Source organism: Cetorhinus maximus, chromosome 28 (genome assembly GCF_964194155.1).
Source record: "Cetorhinus maximus chromosome 28, sCetMax3.hap1.1, whole genome shotgun sequence".
Taxonomy (NCBI): domain Eukaryota; kingdom Metazoa; phylum Chordata; class Chondrichthyes; order Lamniformes; family Cetorhinidae; genus Cetorhinus; species Cetorhinus maximus.
Genome location: NC_135906.1, coordinates 16,840,775 through 16,862,461, shown reverse-complemented (window position 1 = coordinate 16,862,461; position 21,687 = coordinate 16,840,775). Strand labels below are relative to the sequence as shown.

The window sequence follows — 21,687 nt, the reverse complement described above, 5'->3', positions numbered from 1 at the left end:
GTGGAGACTGGGTGGCTGTGTGCAGTGGGCTAGAGTGTGGAGACTGGGTGGCTGTGTGCAGTGGGTTAGAGTGTGGAGACTGGGTGCAGTGGATTAGAGTGAGGAGACTGGGTGGCTGTGTGCAGTGGGTTAGAGCGTGGAGACTGGGTGCAGTGGGTTAGAGTGTGGAGACTGGGTGGGTGGGTGCAGTGGGTTAGAGTGTGGAGACTGGGTGGCTGTGTGCAGTGGATTAGAGTGTGGAGACTGGGTGCAGTGGGTTAGAGTGTGGAGACTGGGTGCATTGGGTTAGAGTGTGGAGACTGGGTGCATTTGGGTTAGAGTGTGGAGACTGGGTGCATTGGGTTAGAGTGTGGAGACTGGGTGCAGTGGGTTAGAGTGTGGAGACTGGGTGCAGTGGGTTAGAGCGTGGAGACTGGGTGCAGTGGGTTAGAGCGTGGAGACTGGGTGCAGTGGGTTAGAGCGAGGAGACTGGGTGCAGTGGGTTAGAGTGGTGACTGGGTGGCTGTGTGCAGTGGGTTCGAGTGTGGAGACTGGGTGGCTGTGAAACACTGGGTTAGAGTGTGGAGACTGGGTGGCTGTATGTGTTGTGTGGAGCATCACCTGCTGGCACTGGGTGGACAGCAACTGAAGTTGGAACATGCTGAAGAAATGAGAGGGATTTGATGTGAAAGCACCCTCGGAGCATTTTCTAAACCTTGTGCTGCCTGATTTACAGTGAGAATAATGAAGAGGAGCCAGAGAAAGGGAAAGCTGATAAAGGAGAAGATGGACCCAAAGGTATTTGGCGACACCATTTGTCCCTTCACTCTGGTGTCAGATTATCCTGCCAGGACCATGTTTTAGAGGATGTTTGTGCTGGGGGTTGGGAATATGGCAGGCACACAGCGTTTCTGGGGGAGCTTCTGGGGGTTGAGGTGGACATGCAGTTTCTGGGGAGTGAGGCAGGCACACAGAGTTTCTGCTGTAAACTGGCCTCAGGATTAATCCCGAATTTCTACAACATGGGTTACATATTGATTATTTGGGTATAAGGGAAGAGAGACCGATTCTGTCTGTACATCAGTGATCACCCTCCCAAACATCCCGTGAACATAATGAATTACTTGGTGCAATAGCTGTTATTTTGTAGCTAAAGCATGTTTGCATATCCTGTACAGCAAGATCCCACTAATTGCTTATAAGGTTAATGTGGGGGTGTGGTGTTTGGATTTTTGAATACTGGGAAAATCCCATCTTTTCCTGGTTAGTAAAAGGCTGTGGGTTTGTCCCTGGAGAAATTGATCATGTGGGAGCTGACAGACACGGAGCAACTGATGGTTTTAAATAAGCGTCTCTATCAACACCATTCAGAACCTCACCTTGCGCACACACAGCCCCCCCCCCCCCCCCCCCCCCCCACCGCCGCTCCCCCTCCCCCGTCTTTTGAATTCTCAAGGAACTGTTTTCCAGGCATTGATGAGAGTGCTGCATCCGAGAGTAGTGAGGAGAGTGAAGAGGAAAAACCCAACGAAGAGAAAGAGGAGGAGGAAGACGAGAAGAAATCTGCAGCCCCCGAGAAGAGAGAAAAGAAGAAAAAAGGTGAGATTTGGAATCCCTTTTCCAGCTGCTTCCTGCCCTGTGTGTTTCTCGGAGCTGTGTCTGTGGGGTGTCTGGAGTCTCTCCCTGTGTGTTTCTCGGAGCTGCGTCTGTGTGGGTGTCTGGAGTCTCTCCCTGTGTGTTTCTCGGAGCTGCGTCTGTGTGGGTGTCTGGAGTCTCTCCCTGTGTGTTTCTCGGAGCTGCGTCTGTGTGGGTGTCTGGAGTCTCTCCCTGTGTGTTTCTTGGAGCTGCGTCTGTGTGGGTGTCTGGAGTCTCTCCCTGTGTGTTTCTCGGAGCTGCGTCTGTGTGGGTGTCTGGAGTCTCTCCCTGTGTGTTTCTTGGAGCTGCGTCTGTGTGGGTGTCTGGAGTCTCTCCCTGTGTGTTTCTCGGAGCTGCGTCTGTGTGGGTGTCTGGAGTCTCTCCCTGTGTGTTTCTCGGAGCTGTGTCTGTGTGGGTGTCTGGAGTCTCTCCCTGTGTGTTTCCCGGAGCTGCGTCTGTGTGGGTGTCTGGAGTCTCTCCCTGTGTGTTTCTCGGAGCTGCGTCTGTGTGGGTGTCTGGAGTCTCTCCCTGTGCGTGTGAATTCTTTCTCTGTGTGGGCATGCGCATCCATGTAGGTGCTTGCGTCCTGTGTTTCTGGGGCCCCTCACTGTCTGTCACGAGCAGTACAGGCTTTTTCGCGCTGTCCATTACAGAGTGAGCTGGTCACCTGTCGAGTGGTTTTCTGAAGCGTTGAGGAAGTTTCGATCTCAGGATCTCACTTGGGCTGTTCCTGGTTCTGAGACGTTTGTCAGTGTGTTGAATATGTTGTGTCTCCCAGAGAGCTTAACATACGTACCTGAAACCTGGGTCCAGAGAACATCAGACCATAAAAACAGTTAGACCAGGACAGGATTCCCCGGCACCATCTGTTCAGCTGGAAGATTCTAACTTGGGATGCAGTGACCTGAGATTGGCTGAGTGATGAATCAAGACCCTGTCAACATATCAGTGTTGATTTGGGGCAAATTAATTTGCTGCCGGAATAGGTGAAGGTGTAATCAGTAACTTTAGAATCAGCTGGAGCCCTGCACAGCCAGCTTTAAACTGCTGCAGTCTGGAATCTAGTGGGGTCAATTCACAGACTCCCTTGTCTGTTTGGAGAGACAAGGCACTGCTCTCACTGGAGCCATGTCTCTCTCTCTCTCAGACAAACACACAGCTATATGCACATGGACACACAAAAATAAAGACACATGAACGCACACGCACAGACATGCACAGACACACACCAGCATTGATCACTGGGTTATGTTCAAGAGGGGGAGTCCTGGCTGATTTTTTTCCTTCTCTTTTCCCCCCCCTGCCCGCCCCAATATCACCTCCCAGTTCTAGGGCACTGAGGCTAACTACAGGAAGCAAGTGCCTTAGGGTGAGATCAGGTCTTGGCACATTCTGGGGTTCAAACTTGAGCCTTGGACTTGAATGTTTGTTTGGGAACTGAGCTTTGATTTGTTTGTTCTGCTCCACACAGAGAGCAGCGACGAGTCGGAGTCTTCAGATGAGAGTGACATTGAGTCTGAAGCTGCCTCGGCCCTTTTCATGTTGGTGAGTTTCTCTCATTCAGAATCCAGTCCCTGAGGAGGTTGCATGATCTTTAACCCTTTGTTTCTCTCTGTGTTCAAAGAAAAAGAAAACTCCTCCAAAGAAAGATTGGAAAGGATCAAACAACAGCTCCCGTGGGAACAGTCGGCCTGGCACCCCCACCCCACAAATCAGCACCTCGTCCACACTCAAAGCAGCTGCGAGTAAACTGGAACAAGGTCAGGTAGTTCACCAGGGACATGAACCTGAGCCTGACACAGCCAATCCCAGGAGGTGGGAGAGAAGAGGGGGGGGTGCTGAGTACCCTGGATATGGGGGAGGGGGTGGGAGACAGGTACCCTGGATAAAAGGGTGAAGAGGGCAGGAGAAAGCCAGATACGCTGAGTACAGGGGGGTTGAGGGCAGGAGGGAACCAGACAACCTGGGTACAGGGGGGTAGAGGGCAGGCAGGAACCAGATACCCTGGGTACAGGGGGGCACAGGGCAGGAGGGAACCAGGCATCCTGGGTACAGGGGGTAGAGGGCAGGAGGGAACCAGACACCCTGGGTACAGGGGGGCACAGGGCAGGAGGGAACCAGGCACCCTGGGTACAGGTGGGTAGAGGGCAGGAGGGAACCAGACACCCTGGGTACAGGGGGGTAGAGGGCAGGATGGAACCAGACACCCTGGGTACAGGGGAGTAGAGCGCAGGAGGGAGCCAGATACCTTGAGTATAGGGGGCAGGGCCAGGAACCAAGAGTACTGGGTGCTGGACTGGCTCCAGGGAGCAGGGCTGGATACCGGGCCCGGCCTGAGGGGGTCAGGCGGGGTCTGCACAGTAGGGGCGGGCCGGGTAACTCTCTTGTAGAAATTCACTGGATCCCAGCTGTGCTGTGAACTGGAGAAGGGGAATATGATCGGGGAGAATTCCAATCCCGGAGTGACTTATATTCCAGCATTTTGTTCGTTCCTAGGGAAGCGGCAGGGTGGCTCTACAGAAACTCCGGTGGCCAAACGGCTGAAGATGGACATGGGGGCACAGTCAGCATCTGGTAAATCCACACCGCAACCACAATCTGGAAAGTCCACGCCGAGCAGCGGGTGAGTGGGATAGTGCCAGGGATGTGGGTGGAGGGGAGGGGGGGACTTGGTTTAGGGTGGTTGGGAGAGGGAAGAATGACAGAGTGGGGAGGAGGGGATGGGGGTTAGTGAGATTGTGGGGTTGGGGTTGGCAGACGTGATATAAGGAAGGTAGATTTTGGGTGGGGGTGGATCCTGGGTGTGGGGGGGTACTGGTTGTAAGATTGTTTTGGGTCAGTGTTGTTTGTGAGCGGGTTCCTCGTTTTAACTTTGTTTCTCCCCCATTTCTGCAGTGACATTCAGCTGACAGAGGATGCAGTCCGACGATATCTCACCCGGAAACCCATGACCACCAAGGACCTGCTAAAGAAATTTCAAACCAAGAAGACAGGCCTCAGCAGTGAACAAACAGTTAATGTACTGGCACAGATCCTGAAAAAACTCAACCCTGAACGCAAGATGATTAATGACAAGATGCACTTCTTCCTGAAGGAAGGGAACTGAGACCTGGTCCAGTCTGTGTGTGTATGTAACTTTTCTTTTTCATCCTATGTATAAGGGGTGATCTCTGTCATATGATGCAATATGGTGATAGTTGTGCTCTGGATCCAGCACTGTCCTTTCTCACTGTAAACCTAGGCTTTAAATCCAACTGATGGGATGAGGGGTGAAGGGTTTTACAGGATGTACATTTGAGGCAGGTTTAACTCACAGCACAGACTAACCCGCAAATTGGACCTAGGTCATTCTCACTCTGGAGGTAGCAGAAATGGTAAAATGCACATGGCACAGCAGATACTGTTCTGTGGATGGTGCCTGTTACTGGAACTTTTCCACATTCTGTATCTGCTTTGGGAAATCCCTCACTTCAGACAAGCACTAACATCCTCAAATCCCCACAGCTGTTACTGAGACTTTCACAGGGACTATCCTAGATTCACCTGACTTGTGTGGCAGGGCTGTCAGCTGCAAGTGCAGAGTGGCTGGGCAGTTTTAACGAGCAGAAAAAGTTCTGGATAGAATGAGACTGCACAATCCACCTAGAGGTTAAGGAGCAAGAGTTTGGCATCAAGCAAAGAGACTGCGTGGGTAAGAATGGGCACTAAGCCTTAAAATACAGAACTAACCACAGCAAATGTTTCCCCTCCTTCCAGTCACAGCCAGGGGGAGCTGAGGTACCAGTAACAAGGGAAGGCAGGGACTGAACAGACACTAGGCTGCACACATCAGCTCCAGCAGATTGTTACAGAGCAGCTGTGACTGAGGCTGGGGAATGGTCAGTGGTGGTAGGGAGTGGGGGATGTCAGGGCAAGACAGAACTGAACAGGATTATTGCTGTTGCTAGGGTTGGAATGCTCTGTGAAGCCAGCACTATAAGTGAGGTGGAGAGTGTGTGAGGTTGCATTATTCTGTAGTGCTAGTTTTGTCAGAGTGTTCACTTTATTCAGTCTGTATTAATTGTATAATGCCACACATGTAATGGTTAAGGCTGGACTCGTTATCCAATAAAATGGCCAATGGTTTTCATCCTAATTTGTTTCATCATTGGTGTCAGCAGAGCTGAAATTTGTGGATGCAATGGGTTGACCTGAGTGACTCTATGTGCCTTGGAGTCTCCATGTACACTGCCCCAGGGTAAAGGATATTCCTAGGGGGCACTAGGTGGTAATAGTATAGACAATGGTACAGACAATATGGTAATGGGATAGACATAACAATCAAATTCTGCAGCCCTGACCTAGAGATGGGGCAAAAGCTGTTACAGTTCCTACTCTTGATCAGTGTCCAGTTCAAATACCACGTGTGCGCATGTCTGTCTGCATGCGTGCCCGTCTCCCTGCGTGCGCGCCTGTCTGTGCACCCAGGTGCCCGTGTGTGTGTCCTTCCGTCTGCCTGGGCGCACGTACACGCGCCTTTCTCTGGTGTGAGTAGTTTAAAGGTCCCCCTAACGATAGCTATACTGTTGGGCAGAGCATTAAACAAGAAATTATTGGAGCTTGTAACAAAGGCAAGGTAATAATTGTGGGAGGCTTTAAATTCATATAGACTGGGACAATCTAGAGTGGTCTAGAAGTTGAGTTTGTGGACTGTTTTCATGACAGTTTCTTGCAGCAATACATTGTAGAACCAACTAGGGATAAAGCTTTCTTTATCTAGTATTGTGCACGGAAGCAGTTTTAATTAGGTATGTTGTGGTCAAAGATCCTCTGGAAAATAGTGATATTAATACCATTGAATTCCATGTTAAGTTTGAAAGTGACATAGTCCAATTATGAACGAGAACCATACACCTATGTAATTCGCCTTAAGTTTGAGGTATGGCTAAGGTTAATTGGGTAAATAGACTAAAATGTATGGAGGTAAATGAACAGTGGGAAACATTTAAAGAAACTATCCAAAACATTCAACAAAAATAAATCCTGTTGAGGAACAAAAACTCAGTGAGAAAGACCCATCCGCGGCTCACTCAGGAAGTGAAGGATAGTGTTAGGTTAAAAGAAGAGGCTTATGATGTTGCAAAAAACAGTAGCAAGTCTGGAGATTGGGAGTATTTTAGAAATCAGAGTGCCACCAAAAAGTTGATAAAAAGAGAGAAAATAGAATGAGGGTAAACTAGCCAGAAATGTTAAAACAAACTGTAAGAACTTTTATAAGCCTATAAAAAGGAAGAGAGTAGCGTTGGCCCCTTAGAAGCCCAAGACAGGAGAAATTATCCTGGGGAATGAGGACACAACAGAGGCGTTGAACAAATATTTTGTGTCTGTCTTCACAGTAGAAGACAGAGGTTTCATACCAGAAATAGATGGTAACTTAGGGGCCAAAAAGAGTGAAGAAATTAATATCAGCGGAGAAAAGGTATTTGCAAAACTGGAGGAACTAAAATCCGACATATTCCTGGGAGCTGATGGCCTACACCCTAGGGTTCTAATAGAGATAGCTGCAGAGAAAGTGGATATGCAAGCTATGATTTTCCTAAGTTCCTTGGATTCGGGAACGGTCTCATTAGATTGGAAGGTGGCAAATGTTACACCACTTTTCAAGAAAGGAAGGAGAGAGAAAACAGTGAACTACAGGCCAGTTAGTCTAACATCAGTTGTTGGGAAAATGCTGGAATCTATTATTAATGAAGTCTTAATAATGCACTTAGAAAAGCATAGTATGATCAGAACTAGTCAGCATAGTTTTACTAAAGGGGAATCTTGTTGCACAAATTTATTAGAGTTTTTTGAGGATGTAACTAGTAAGGTAGATAAAGAGGGGACCAGTAGATGTGGTATACCTGGATTTCCAAAAGGCATTCAGTAAAGCGCTGCACAAAAGGTTAATAGGTAGAGTTAGGGGTAGTAAATTTGCACGGATAGAGAATTGGTTAAAGGATAGAAAGCAGAGAGTGGACATAAACGGGGCTTTCTCAAGTTGGCAGGCAGTGAATAATGGAGTGCCGCAAGGGTCAGTGCTGGGGTCTCAGCTATTCACAATCGATATTAATGACTTGGATGAAGAGACAGTAATGTATCTAAGTTTGCTGATGATACAAAGCTAGGTGGGAAGGTCAGCTGCAGGGAGGGCACAGAAAGGCTGCAAAGAGATATAGTCTGGTTAGGTGAGTGGGCAACAAGATGGCAGATGGAGTATAATGTGGGGAAGTGAGAAGTTATTCACTTTGGTTGTAAGAATAGAAAAGCTGAATATTTTTTAAAAGGTGAGAAACTATAAATGTTAATGTTCAAAAAGACTTGGATATGCTCGTACAAGGAATACATAAAGTTAGCATGCAGGAAGTCAAATGGCATGTTGGTCTTTATTGCAAGGGGATTGGAGTATAAGAATAAAGAAGTTTTGCTACAATTGTACAGAGTTTTGGTGAGACCACATGTGGACTTAAATATGGGAGGTGTGGTTGGGAATCTAAAACACGGGGCACAGCTTCAGGATAAGGGCCCGATCATTTAGGACTGAGATGAGGAGAAATTGCTTCACTCAAAGGGTTGTGAAATTTTGGAATTCTCTCCCTTACAGGGTTGTGGATACTCCATCTTTAAATACATTTAAGGCTGGGATAGACAAATTTTTGGGGTCTCAGGGAATTGAGGAATAGCGGGCAGGAAAATGGGTTTGATGCCCAAGATCAACCATGATCGTATTGAATGGTGGAGCAGGCTCGACAGGCCATATGGTCTACCCCTGCTCCTGTTTCTTGTGCCTGGGTGCGTGTGCATCTGCCTGGGAGGGGCACGTGCACACCTACGTAGCGGGTGGGGTGGGGAAGGTGTGCTATTATGAACCATGTGCTGGGAAAAGGCTGTATTTTCCATTGTGCAATGACCCTATAGGACCAAAGTGGGCTGGGGAGTATTCTGAAAGAGGGTTAATTGGTTTCCTCATTATGACATCAAGTTCTAAGAAATGCCCATGTGATCTGGGGCTGCCCTTGGGGGTGAACAGCTAGAAAGCATAGGGTAAATAACTAATTGCAATGGGGTTGGGTCAGCCAATATTTTCTGTTTGGCAGCTCAGAACACACTGAAAATTCATGTAAAGACGAAACAAGCAATGTTCTCTCTGACTGGAACAGTTTTTTGTTTGATAGTTTTTTAATAGATCCTGGTGTGGAAGCAGTCTCTGAGAATACAGCAGAGACTGTGTTTTTGTGTGTGTCATACAGTTGTAAAGAGCAGAGAGCTGAAGACAGGAAGGGCAAGGAATTGCAGACTGGACAAAAACTTATTGGAACACCTTCGGTCTGTCTGCAAGCATGACCCAGACCTCCCTGTCGTTTGACATTTCAACACACCACCCTGCTCTCATGCCCACATGTCCATCCTTGGCCTGCTGCAATGTTCCAGTGAAGCTCAACGCAAACTGGAGGAACAGCATCTCATCTTCTGATTAGATACTTTACAGCCTTCCGGACTTAACATTGAGTTCAACAACTTCAGATCATGAACTCTCTCCTCCTTCCTCACCCCTTTTTGATCCTCTTTTTTCAGATATTTATTTTTTAATTTTCATTTTTTTCCCCACCTATTTCTATTATTATTTTAAAATTTATTTCCATTCATTATTTTATCCCCACCTTTTAGCCCATGTTGATCTTTTCTCACACACCGTCCCCATCCCCCACCCCACCACCCCCACTAGGGCCATCTGTCATTTGCTCATCATGCTTTCTACTCTTAATGTCACCATTAGCCCCCCCTTTAGCCAGTATCACCACCATCAACACCCCTTTGGCTTTTGTTTGTGACATCTTTTGCAATCTCTCCTTTGCCTCCACCTATCACAGGCCTTCTATCCAGCTTAACCCCCTCAAACAGTATATATTTCACCACATTTCTACTTCTCTTTAGTTCTGAAGAAGTCATACGGACTCGAAACGTTAACTCTGTCTTTCTCTCCACAGATGCTGCCAGACCTGCTGAGTTTTCCCAGCAATTTTTGTTTTTGTTCCAGATTTCCAGCATCCGCAGCATTTTGCTTTTATTTTAAAAACCTTATTGCTGTTGTCTCACTTTTGCCAAAGCTCACCAAACTGTTTAAAGAGCTCGGAGAGGAGAGTCTCTGGGGATTTTGTGCCATCAGGACTGTCGCGACTCAAGTGAGAGAGGGTTCATAGACATGTGCCTTGCCTGTGGCAACCGTGTCCAGGGACTTCAGATGGAATACAGCCGCTGGTTGGTGAATGTGACTTATGGGCCCAAACGATTGAGTGGGAAGTAAGAGATCCTACCTAGGGAGGCAGAGTTGGAAAGACTGTGAGATTGCAAGTAGTCCCACACCCGTGCAGGAAGTGATATAAGTGTTTCCAATTACATGCGGAGTATCTTCATATCAAATATAAGAAGTGCAATTTCCCTTTTTATTTAAAAACTGTTCACCTGTTCCTTAATGTTTGAATGATGATCGTTTTAGTGACTTTGTTACGGTATAAGTTGTAAAATGTGAAATCTTGCCCAGCGGTGTTCTTTCTGTTGGCGTTGTGGGAATTCCTATTGTAACAGCACATGTCTATCTGTGTGCCCTCAGTCTGTGTGCATGCGCCTCAGTCTGTGCACGCATCCGACTTCCAGCCAGTGAAGGAGTGTTTGAAGCACAGTCACTAGGTGGGGTAAACAAACAGAAAGATTCCACAAACAGTGGTGAAATAAATAATGAGTAGGAAAAAGATGATTTCATGGATTTAGTTGGTGGATGAATATTGACCAGGGCACGAGGGGGGAGACCTCTGCTCTGCTGCAAAGTGAGATCTTCACTAGAACGGATAGAAGTTGCATTCATTTAATACTTTATGGAAATTAGGCATCTCTTGACAGTGTAGTACTCTTGCGGTGGGACAGTGGAGTGTCAGCCTAGATTTGTGCTCGTGACTAGAGTGGGACTTGAACCCACAGCCTCCTGCTATCCATTGAGCCATGGTTGATTACAATTACCATAGTTAATGCTTCAAGAGAGTGAAAATCAGACATATTTTCCTCCTTTTTAATGATATATCTGGTGTTGACTTCTTGAACAGGACGATGTGTTTGGTGAACAGGACGGGGCCTTGTGCCAGAAGATGAGTCATTTTGTGCTGTAAATACTCAGCAAGAGTACGGATGTTGACGAGCGGAAAGCAGAGAAGCCTCTTCAAATGTTTGAGATGCCATCTTAATACCAGAGACATGCTTCCCGTTAGTGACTCTTTGTTTTTGTTCAAAGCATTCCACAGGCTCATTGTCACCTGGACAGGCTGCACATCCTGAGCAAAAAGCTGCTACTGGCTACACACTGAGCCGTCTGTATATGGTAGGAGAGATGTTAGCCATCCATACTGCAATCCACACATTTCTCAAAACAAAGGAGTATTTTTCCAATAATGAGTTGGATTTGAGGCTGAGGGTATGGGCTGGACAAACCCTTGTCATTCTTTTGCTATTTTATTCCATCGCCGAAATTACATTCCTGCACTTGGGATGGTTGCACCTGGTAAATTTCAACACACTGGCGACTTTCTGGCTGCACGTTATCACACTGGCAAATCATTTCCTCCTTGTGAAAACAAAAATATCCAGAATCGCTTGTACTGAATTGTGTTTTCATTTCCTTGCTCCTGAAACAGCCCTCTTACTGGGGTTCAGTTCCGCACACACTGACTCTCACTGGGATGCAGGTTCCACACACACTGACTTTCGCTGGGGTGCAGTTCAACTTACATTGACCCTCGCTGGGGTGCAGTCCCACGCACACTGACTCTCACTGGGGTTCAGTCCCACGCACACTGACTCTCACTGGGGTTCAGTCCCGCACACACTGACTCTCTCTGGGGTTCAGTCCCACGCACACTGACTCTCACTGGGGTTCAGTCCCACGCACACTGACTCTCACTGGGGTTCAGTCCCACGCACGCTGACTCTCACTGGGGTACAGTCCCACGCACACTGACTCTCACTGCGGTGCAGTTCCACACACACTGACTCTCACTGGAGCTACTGCAAGACAGATTGTAGTTCTCTGGTGATAGAGACCACTCTTGTGTGCCACAGAAGAGAGGATGTGACTGTTTATGAATGCCATTATTGAGGCTGCTTCTGTCCCCAACGGACTCTGAGCCTTGCTGCAGGAATTAGTGATGTGACTAAATTTACTCCTTTCCCAAGGAAGCTGAGTGAAATGACAGGACTGCCTAAGAGCTGGAGATTGAACCTCGCAGCTTGCTGCTCCTTAGGTTTCTCTGGCAGCACACACACCCTATTAACCGGTTGATGATACTCTTTCCACCACCCTCCCACCTCCCACAACTTCCTCATTCTGGAGCGCCAGCTGGGACAATGTGAAGTGGGGGCTGTTCCTGGGTACACGTAACAATCCCAGGCTGTTGTAGAAGCGTCTGGGTTGGACAGGACACAGGAAGTGTCTAACAAGGAAAGCTGTGGGATCATGAACTGATGGCCATGCAGTATTGCTCTGAGTTGCCAAAAACCAGGCAGCTGGAATTCTTCAGCTATCTGAAGATTAGCTGGGGTTAGAAGCTGTCACTGAGTGGCTCTGATGAACAGTGTGGATAATTGATGCGTCTGTGCCCTGGTGTCATGCTTTTCGAAAGCTCCTTCGAGTCAGATTCTTGAACAACGGGGCTGTTTACAGGAACATTTGCTCCCGGCACCCTGATTAACCCTTCAGACTCTACTGGAGGTTTAATGAGTAGTGGGATAATAGACACACCCTCTGTGCTCTATTATTCAAGGACAGCAGCAAAGTGAAAGTGGTGCGATTTTGTAAAGGGAGTGATTGAGCATCACGAGATACAGGTGGGGCACCAGAGGATGGTCGTTGGATGTTTTTGAGAATGGAAAGCAGTTTCCAGTAGCATTCCACAGGGCTCAGTCAGTGTTGGGGCCCTTGCTGTTTGTCGTATATATTGATGATTTGGACTTAAATGTGGAAGGTATGATCGGTAAATTTGCACGTGACACAAAAATTGGCGATGTAGCTGATAGTGAAGAGGATAGCTGTTGTCTCCAGAATGATATCAATGGTTTGGTTGAGTGGGCGGAAAAGTGGCAGATGGAATTCAATCTGGAGAAGTGTGAGGTAATGCATTTGGGGAGGACAAACAAAGCAAGGGAATGCACAATTATCGGGAGGATATTGGGAGGGGTAGACGAAGTGAGAGACCTTGGTGTGCATGTCGACAGGTCCCTGCAGGTGGCAGGACAGGTGGATAAGGTGATAAAGAAACCTTATGGAGTGCTATCCTTTACTGGACGAGGTATTGAATACAAAAGCAGGGATGTAATGCTGGAACTATATAAAATGCTGGGTAGGCCTCAGCTGGAGTTTTGTGTACAGTTCTGGTCACCACATTACAGGAAGGACATCGTTGCTCTGGAGAGAGTGCAGAGGAGATTTACAAGAATGTTGCCAGGGCTTGAAAATTGCAGATATGAGGAAAGATTGGTAGGCTGGGATATGTCCTTAGAACAGAGGAGACTGAGGGGTGATCTGATTGAGATGTGCAAAATTGAGGGTCCTAGATAGGGAGGACAGGAAAGACCTGTTTCCCCTAGCTAGCTGAGGGGTCATTTACCAGGGGGCACAGATTTAAGGTGATTGGTAGAACGCTTAGAGGGGACACGAGGAAAGCTTTTTCACCCAGAGGGTGTTGGGTGTCTGGAATTCACTGCCTGAATTGGTGGCTGAGGCTGAAACACTCAACTCATTTAAAAGGTACCTGGATTTGCATCTGAAGTGCTGTAACCTGCAAGGTCTCAGACGACCTGCTGGAAAGTGGGATTAAAAATGAGCTAGCATTTTTTCTCTCTTTATGGCTGGTGCAGACACTATGGGCTGAATGGCCTCTTTCTGCATCGTAACCTTTCTGTGATTCTAACTTATTGCTGAGCCTGCCCTGTGCTGGAGTAGCTGTTGGTTGGGATTCCTGGCTTGGCTGCTACAGAGTGTGACTGTGTTTGTTTGAGAAGCTCAGTCTTCTGGCACTTGACCCCAATGACCGTCAATCTGGTTTAAGTACCAGAGAATGGGCAGCCCTTGTGCAAATGGAAAGACCTCAGACAGTTGTTAGAGAGAGAGAGAGCGAAAGACGAAGTCTGTGACTAAGAAACAGAGTTTGCAGTGAGGAAGTTTCTGTTCTGCGTAGAGACAGTAGAGGGGTTGAGAGAATTGGTGGTGAAGTGTACCTGGGTGGCATCAGTGTTTTTGGATGTCACTAAGGGGCAGCATGTAGGTGTCAACTAGGAGGGAGACCAAGTACAGATCCTTGGGGAACACCAGGGGTGATGATGTGGGAGCACAAAGAGAAGCCATTGTAAGTGATACTATGGCTGCAACTGGAGGTGGGAGCAGATCCACCCAGCTGGACAACAGCAGAGAGGTGTCGGAGTGAATGGTACGGTCAGTCATGTCAAAAGGCTGCAGACAGCTCAAGGAGGAGCACAGTCACATAGAATTCCATTGTTGACTTTGCTAAGAACCATTCAGTATTACAGCAGATACCTGATTACAGGGATTGAAACATAGAGTTCCAGGAAAGATGGACACAGGCAAGATTCAGCATGTGTAGGACTGTACCCCAGTGAGAGTCAGTGTTTGTGGGACTGTGCCCCAGTGAGAGTCAGTGTGTGTGGAACTGTACCCTAGTGAGAGTCAGTGTGTGTGGAATTGTACCCTAGTGAGAGTCAGTGTGTGTGTGGGACTATACCCCAATGAGAGTCAGTGTGTGTGGGACGGTAACCCAGTGAGAGTCAGTGTGTGTGGAACTGTACCTCGGTGAGAGTCAATATGTGTGGGACTGCACCCCAGTGAGTGTCAGTGCGTGTGGGACTGCACCCCAGTGAGAGTCAGTGCGTGTGGGACTGTACCCCAGTGAGAGTCAGAGCCTTCTTTTAGATTGTGTTTCCAGTCTCTATCTTGTTGATTGGCCTCCTGGTTTCCCTCAGACCCTTGCCTGTCAGGCCCCAAAAAAATTAGTTGGTGTGTGACAGCACCTGAGCGAAAATGGATATTGTATTTTGTTCTGAATAAAATAGCCCTTTCTGGTTCCACAACCCTAAAGAAACGAGATACTACATGGAGAGTATGAGTATCACACTGAGCAGGAATGAGTTGAGTTCTGATCTTTGTCACTCGCAGTGATGTCGCAGAGTGAAACAGTACACTGCACATGCACTATGTTGGCAGCACACACAGCCTTTCAATACACCTCTGCCTGTCAAAAGTCAGTTCTCAGACTGAGTTCTGAGAGCGAGCTCTGTTCCACCACTGTGTCACGTTGACATTGCTGACTCCACATTTCACTGTTCGCACTGGGCTATCCCTCTGCTGTAATCTCTGATGTTGCGAGTTCTTTGACTAAAGGAACAATTCACAATCTGTTTACCCTTTTCAACTAATCTTTCTTTGCACTGATTCTCCTGCCTGTGATATTTGACACTCTATGCCTTTTCTCTGCGGTGTGAATATTTACAGCTGGTGGATCAGGTGCTGTCTCATTGCTGGAACACACTGGAGCTGCCTCATAAATTAGGTTCTCAGTGTAGACAGCAGTCAGACAGGTGTATTGTGAAGCTGAGGATTGAACACACACGACCATCCTGCCACCACTGACCACAGAAATCAGCTAAATATTTGAGCCCTTTGCCTGATTTATTGAGATTCCAGTATTTATAGATTCCGGTATTTTCCTATTTGGCTATAATCAGAATTCCTTCCATTCCTGTCAGTTTTCCTGCATGTTTGTGGGTTGGCAGAGTTATTCCTGTTAGTTATCGGGGTGGGGTTGATATTGATTACCTCAATTGATGTTTGATATAGTTCAATAATTGCAAGGTAAAGTGGTTTTCTTTTAAAAGGTAACCAGGAAGTGTGACAGGAAGACGGAGTGAAAATGAACAATAGAGTAACCCTTTATTCAGTTAATTCACTCAGGAAGGAAGGAATGTGAACTTGGATCTTTGCAGGACCTAGAATTAGAAGATTTAATGGTTAACAGCAAATGAGGTATGTTTGTCTGGATGATGCACAAGAGGGGGGGGAATGCGCGTGCGCAAGAGAGGGAAGCACGCGAAACATTGTGAGAGTGAGGGAATGAGTGTGTGTATGTGTGAGAAGGAGGGGCTTATCTCCCCTCAATTCCCTCCCCACCGCCCCCTCCCCACCCCAGTACCCCAGCAAGGTCAGCCCTTGATGCTGATGAATCCTCACAATCACACTTTCTGACTGAGGATGGAATCAGAGTTTCTGTAACTGCCTCCAGTCCATACACCCCTCCCTATCTCTGTAACCTCCTACAGCCCCACTACCCTCCCTATCTCTGTAACCTCCTACAGCCCCACAACCCTCCCTGTCTCTGTAACCTCCTCCAGCCCCTACAACCCTCCCTGTCTCTGTAACCTCCTACAGCCCCACGACCCTCCCTATCTCTGTAACCTCCTACAACCCTCCCTATCTCTGTAAACTCCTCTGGCAACACAAGAAAAACCTTTCGTTTGCAGCAGTTGGTTAGAATTTAGAATGCACTATTTGATAAGATGATGCATTCAGTGCTAACTTTCCAAACTGATTTGGATAAATAGTTTAAGAAGAAAACGAAATTCAGGGATATGGCAAGGAGCGGGTTTGGAATTAACTGGATTGCTCTGGTGTGTACTCAACAGCTCAAATGACTTTGTCACTACCCACGGACTGACCTTATTTAAAGGAGAGTGATGTTTGATCTCTGGAGTGGGAACTATCAGCTACATTCCAGATGTTGGAATGAAAGTCACTGAGCAGCTCATCCCTTTTCAATGAGATAAGCACACACAAATGTGCCATCGTTAAAAAGCTCTCAAAATCAGAAACTCCAATACAAGAATTCAAAGATATCAAATGTGACTCAAGCTTGTGTGGGGGGGCTGGGGGTGGGGGGGGGGAGGTGGGGGGTTTGTGTAGGTGTGTATTTGGTGCCTTTGGGGAGGTATGGGAGTGAGTGGGTGCAGAGGGGCGTGTGTGTGGGGGGGGTGCTGTGGTGTATGCGTATAGGTGTCTGGGGGGTAGGTATGTGAGGGCGGTAGGTGTGGGGGTGAGTAGGGGTAGGTGTGTGTGTGTTGGGGTAGGGTTAGGTGTGTGTGTGTTAGGGGGGATGGGGTAGGTGTGTGTGTGTGTTGGGGGGGTAGGGGTAGGTGTGTGTATGGGGGGTAGGGGTAGGTGTGTGTGTGTGTTGGGGGGGTAGGGGTAGGTGTGTGTGTGGGGGTGGTGGGGTAGGTGTGTGTATGGGGGTCAGGGGTAGGTGTGTGTATGGGGGTTAGGGGTAGGTGTGTGTGCGGGGGTGGGTAGGTGGGTGGGGGGTGTAGGTGTTGGGGAGTGTAGGTGTGTGTGGGGTGAGGGGGTGGGTGTGGGTGTGGGGGATGTACGTGTGTGTGGGGAATGTAGGTGTGTGGGGGATGTACGTGTGTGTGGGGTGGGTGGGTGTGAGTGTGGGAGATGAAGGTGTGTGTGGGGGATGTAGGTGTGTGTGGGGTGTGGGGGATGTACATGTGTGTGGGGTGGGTGGGTGAGAGTGTGGGGGATGTAGGTGTGTGTGGGGGATGTAGGGGTGGGTGGGTGTGAGTCTGGGGGATGTAGGTGTGTGTGGGGTGGGTGGGTGTGAGTCGGGGATGTAGGTGTGTGTGGGGCGGGTGTGAGTCTGGGGGATGTAGGTGTGGGGTGTGGGGGATGTAGGTGTGTGGGGGATGTACATGCGTGTGGGGTGGGTGGGTGTGATTGTGAGGGATGTACGTGTGGGGTGGGTGGGTGTGAGTGTGGGGGAGGGAGGTGTGTATGGGGTGGGTGGGTGAGAGTCTGGGGGATGTAGGTGTGTGTGGGGTGGGGGGGTGTGAGTCTGGGGGATGTAGGGGTGTGGGGGATGTAGGTGTGTGTGGGGTGTGGGGGATGTACGTGTGTGTGGGGTGGGTGGGTGTGATTGTGGGAGATGTACGTGTGGGGTGGGTGGGTGTGAGTGTGGGGGATGTAGATGTGTGTGGGGTGGGTGGGTGTGAGTCTGGGGGATGTAGGTGTGTGTGGGGTGTGGGGGATGTAGGTGTGTGTGGGAGATGTACGTGTGTGTGGGGTGTGGGGGATGTACGTGTGTGTAGGGTGGGTGGGTGTGATTGTGGGGGATGTACGTGTGGGGTGGGTGGGTGTGAGTGTGGGGGAGGGAGGTGTGTGGGGGGGATGTACATGTGTGTGGGGTGAGGGGGTGGGTATGAGTGTGTAAGTGTGAGATCTCCATGTCTGGAACACAACAGTTTAACTGTTTAGACAGAAAGGAAAGAGATTATCGGCCAATTGATCTGGTGTGGGTACAGAGGCAGCATCGATACAAGAGCGCTCAAATGGGCAGTTGGATCATGTTAGTCATTCAGCCCGAGAGTGTAACAGCAGTTTCTGTTTGGACATTGGTGCAATGTTTACATGGTTCCTGGGTAAATGGGCCTCGCTGGACTCTGGAAAGAAGGTTCTGTGATCCTGCCCCAGTGGCTAAAATTTCCATCCACTTTACGCAGCGCTTTCTTCTTCCCGAAGGGAGGAATGTTCCAAGTAATTTCAGGGTGAGGATGAGGAGTGGGCAGTTTCAGATCAGGATAACGAGCGGGCAATTTCGGATCAGGATCAGGATGAGGAGTGGGCAGTTTGGGGATCGGGTTGAGGAGTGGGCAGTTTCGGATCAGGATCAGGATGAGGAGCGGTCAGTTTTGGATCAGGATCAGGATGGGGAGCGGTCAGTTTCGGATGAGGAGTGGGCAGTTTTGGATCAGGACCAGGATGGGGAGCAGGCAGTTTCGGATCTGGGAGCGGAGTGCGCAGTTTGGGATTAGGATGAGTGGGCAGTTTCGGATCAGGATCGGGATGAGTGAGTGGGCACATTCAGTTCAGGGTCAGAATGAGGAGTGGGCAGTTTGGGATCAGGATGAGTGGGCAGTTTCGGATCAGGATCAGGATCGGGATGAGTGAGTGGGCACATTCAGTTCAGGGTCAGGATGAGGAGGGGGCAGTTTCGGATCAGGATTTGGAGGGGGCAGTTTTGGATCAGGATAACGAGTGGGCAATTTTCTGATCGGGATGTGGAGTGGGCAGTTCTGGTTCGAGATGAGGATGAGGAGCGGTCAGTTTCAGATCAGGATCAGGATGAGGAGTGGGCTGTTTCGGATCTGGATCAGGATGAGGAATGGGCAGTTTCGGATCGGGATGAGCAGTGGGCAGTTTCGGATCAGGATCAGTATGAGGAGCGGTCAGTTTCAGATCAGGATCAGGATGAGTGGGCAGTTTGGGATCACGATGACAAGTGGGCAGTTTGGGATCGAGATGAGGATGAGGAGCGGTCAGTTTCAGATAAGGATCAGGATGCAGAGTAGACAGATTCAGATCAGGATGATGAGCAGGCAATTTGGGGATCGGGATGGGGAGTGGGCAGTTTCAAATCAGGATCAGCATTAGGATGGGGCAGTTTCGGATCAGGATTTGGAGTGAGCAGTTTTGGAAGAGGATAACGAGCGGGCAATTTCGGATCGGGATGAGGAGTGGGCAGTTTTGGATCGGGATGCGGAGTGGGCAGTTTCGGATCAGGATGCGGAGTGGGCAGTTTCAGATCAGCATTAGGAGTGGGCAGTTTCAGATCAGCATTAGGAGCTGGCAGTTTCGGATCAGGATTTCGAGTGGGCAGTTTCGGATCAGGAATGAGGAGTGGGCGATTTCGGATCAGGATGTGGAGTGGGCAGTTTTGGTTCGAGATGAGGATGAGGAGCGGTCAGTTTCAGATCAGGATCAGGATGAGGAGTGGGCTGTTTCGGATCAGGATGAGGAGTGGGCAGTTTCGGATCTGGATCAGGATGAGGAGTGGGCAGTTTCGGATCAGGATTTGGAGCGGGCAGTTTTGGAACAGGATAACGAGCGGGCAATTTCGGATCGGGATGAGGAGTGGGCAGTTTTGGTTCGAGATGAGGATGAGGAGCGGTCAGTTTCCGATCAGGATCAAGATGAGGAGTGGGCAGTTTCCGATCAGGATGAGGAGTGGGCAGTTTGGGATCAGGTTGAGGAGTGAGCAGATTCGGATCAGGATGAGGAGTGGGCAGTTTGGGATCAGGATGAGGAGTGGGCAGTTTGGGATCAGGATGAGGAGTGGGCAGTTTCGGATCAGGATGAGGAGCGGTCAGTTTCAGATCAGGATCAGGATGAGGAGTGGGCTGTTTCGGATCTGAATCAGGATGAGGAGTGGGCAGTTTCAGATCGGGATGAGGAGTGGGCAGTTTCGGATCGGGATGAGGAGTGGGCAGTTTCGGATCGGGATGAGGAGTGGGCAGTTTCGGATCGGGATGAGGAGTGGGCAGTTTGGGATCAGGATGAGGAGTGGGCAGTTTTGGATCAGGAAGAAGTGTGGGCTGTTTCGGATCTGGATCAGGATGAGGAGTGGGCAGTTTCGGATCAGGATTTGGAGTGAGCAGTTTTGGAAGAGGATAACGAGCGGGCAATTTCAGATCGGGATGAGGAGTGGGCAGTTTCGGATCGGGATGCGGAGTGGGCAGTTTCGGATCAGGATGCGGAGTGGTCAGTTTCAGATCAGCATTAGGAGTGGGCAGTTTCAGATCAGCATTAGGAGCTGGCAGTTTCGGATCAGGATTTCGAGTGGGCAGTTTCGGATCAGGAATGAGGAGTGGGCGATTTCGGATCAGGATGTGGAGTGGGCAGTTTTGGTTCGAGATGAGGATGAGGAGCGGTCAGTTTCAGATCAGGATCAGGATGAGGAGTGGGCTGTTTCGGATCAGGATGAGGAGTGGGCAGTTTCGGATCTGGATCAGGATGAGGAGTGGGCAGTTTCCGATCAGGATAAGGAGTGGGCAATTTGGGATCAGGATGAGGAGTGAGCAGATTCGGATCAGGATGAGGAGTGGGCAGTTTGGGATCAGGATGAGGAGTGGGCAGTTTGGGATCAGGATGAGGAGTGGGCAGTTTGGGATCAGAATGAGGAGTGGGCAGTTTCGGATCAGGATGAGCAGTGGGCAGTTTGGGATCAGGATGAGGAGTGGGCAATTTTCTGATCGGGATGAGGAGTGGGCAGTTTTGGTTCGAGATGAGGATGAGGAGCGGTCAGTTTCAGATCAGGATCAGGATGAGGAGTGGGCTGTTTCGGATCTGGATCAGGATGAGGAGTGGGCTGTTTCGGATCTGGATCAGGATGAGGAGTGGGCAGTTTCGGATCGGGATGAGCAGTGGGCAGTTTTGGATCAGGATCAGTATGAGGAACGGTCAGTTTCAGATCAGGATGAGTGGGCAGTTTGGGATCACGATGACGAGTGGGCAGTTTGGGATCGAGATGAGGATGAGGAGCGGTCAGTTTCAGATCAGGATCAGGATGCAGAGTAGACAGTTTCAGATCAAGATGATGAGCGGGCAATTTGGGGATCGGGATGAGGAGTGGGCAGTTTCGGATCAGGATTTGGAGTGGGCAGTTTCGGATCAGGATGAGGAGTGGGCAATTTCGGATCAGGATGAGGAGTGGGCAGTTTTAGTTCGAGCTGAGGATGAGGAGCGGTCAGTTTCAGATCAGGATCAGGATGAGGAGTGGGCAGTTTCGGATCTGGATCAGGATGCGGAGTGGGCAGTTTCGGATCAGGATGAGGAGTGGGCAGTTTCGGATCAGGATGAGGAGTGGGCAGTTTCGGATCAGGATGCGGAGTGGTCAGTTTCGGATCAGGATGCGGAGTGGGCAGTTTCGGATCAGGATGAGGAGCGGTCAGTTTCAGATCAGGATCAGGATGAGGAGTGGGCAATTTCGGATCGGGATGAGTGGGCAGTTTTGGTTCGAGATGAGGGTGAGGAGCGGTCAGTTTCAGATCAGGATCAGGATGAGGAGTGGGCAGTTTCGGATCAGGATGAGGAGTGTGCAGTTTTGGATCAGGATCAGTATGAGGAACGGTCAGTTTCAGATCAGGATCAGGATGAGTGGGCAGTTTGGGATC

The 21,687-nt window shown here is 49.2% G+C and overlaps 1 protein-coding gene across 8 annotated transcripts in view; it reads left to right on the top strand.

Annotated features, from left to right (window-relative positions):
- gtf2f1 (general transcription factor IIF, polypeptide 1) overlaps positions 1-21,687 on the top strand; it is an 87,255-nt gene that overhangs the window by 8,786 nt on the left and 56,782 nt on the right. For 6 of the 8 annotated variants that reach the window (XM_078531275.1, XM_078531279.1, XM_078531280.1 and 3 more), the window contains exons 9-14: positions 716-777; positions 1,450-1,578; positions 3,086-3,159; positions 3,239-3,374; positions 4,111-4,237; positions 4,510-5,749. In XM_078531275.1, coding sequence (XP_078387401.1) covers positions 716-777; positions 1,450-1,578; positions 3,086-3,159; positions 3,239-3,374; positions 4,111-4,237; positions 4,510-4,720 — 739 coding nt within the window. In that variant the 3' untranslated portion in view covers positions 4,721-5,749. Of the gene's footprint in view, positions 1-715; positions 778-1,449; positions 1,579-3,085; positions 3,160-3,238; positions 3,375-4,110; positions 4,238-4,509; positions 5,750-10,730; positions 11,273-21,687 lie in introns of those variants that run through there. The other 2 variants (XM_078531276.1, XM_078531277.1) reach the window with 2 other exon arrangements.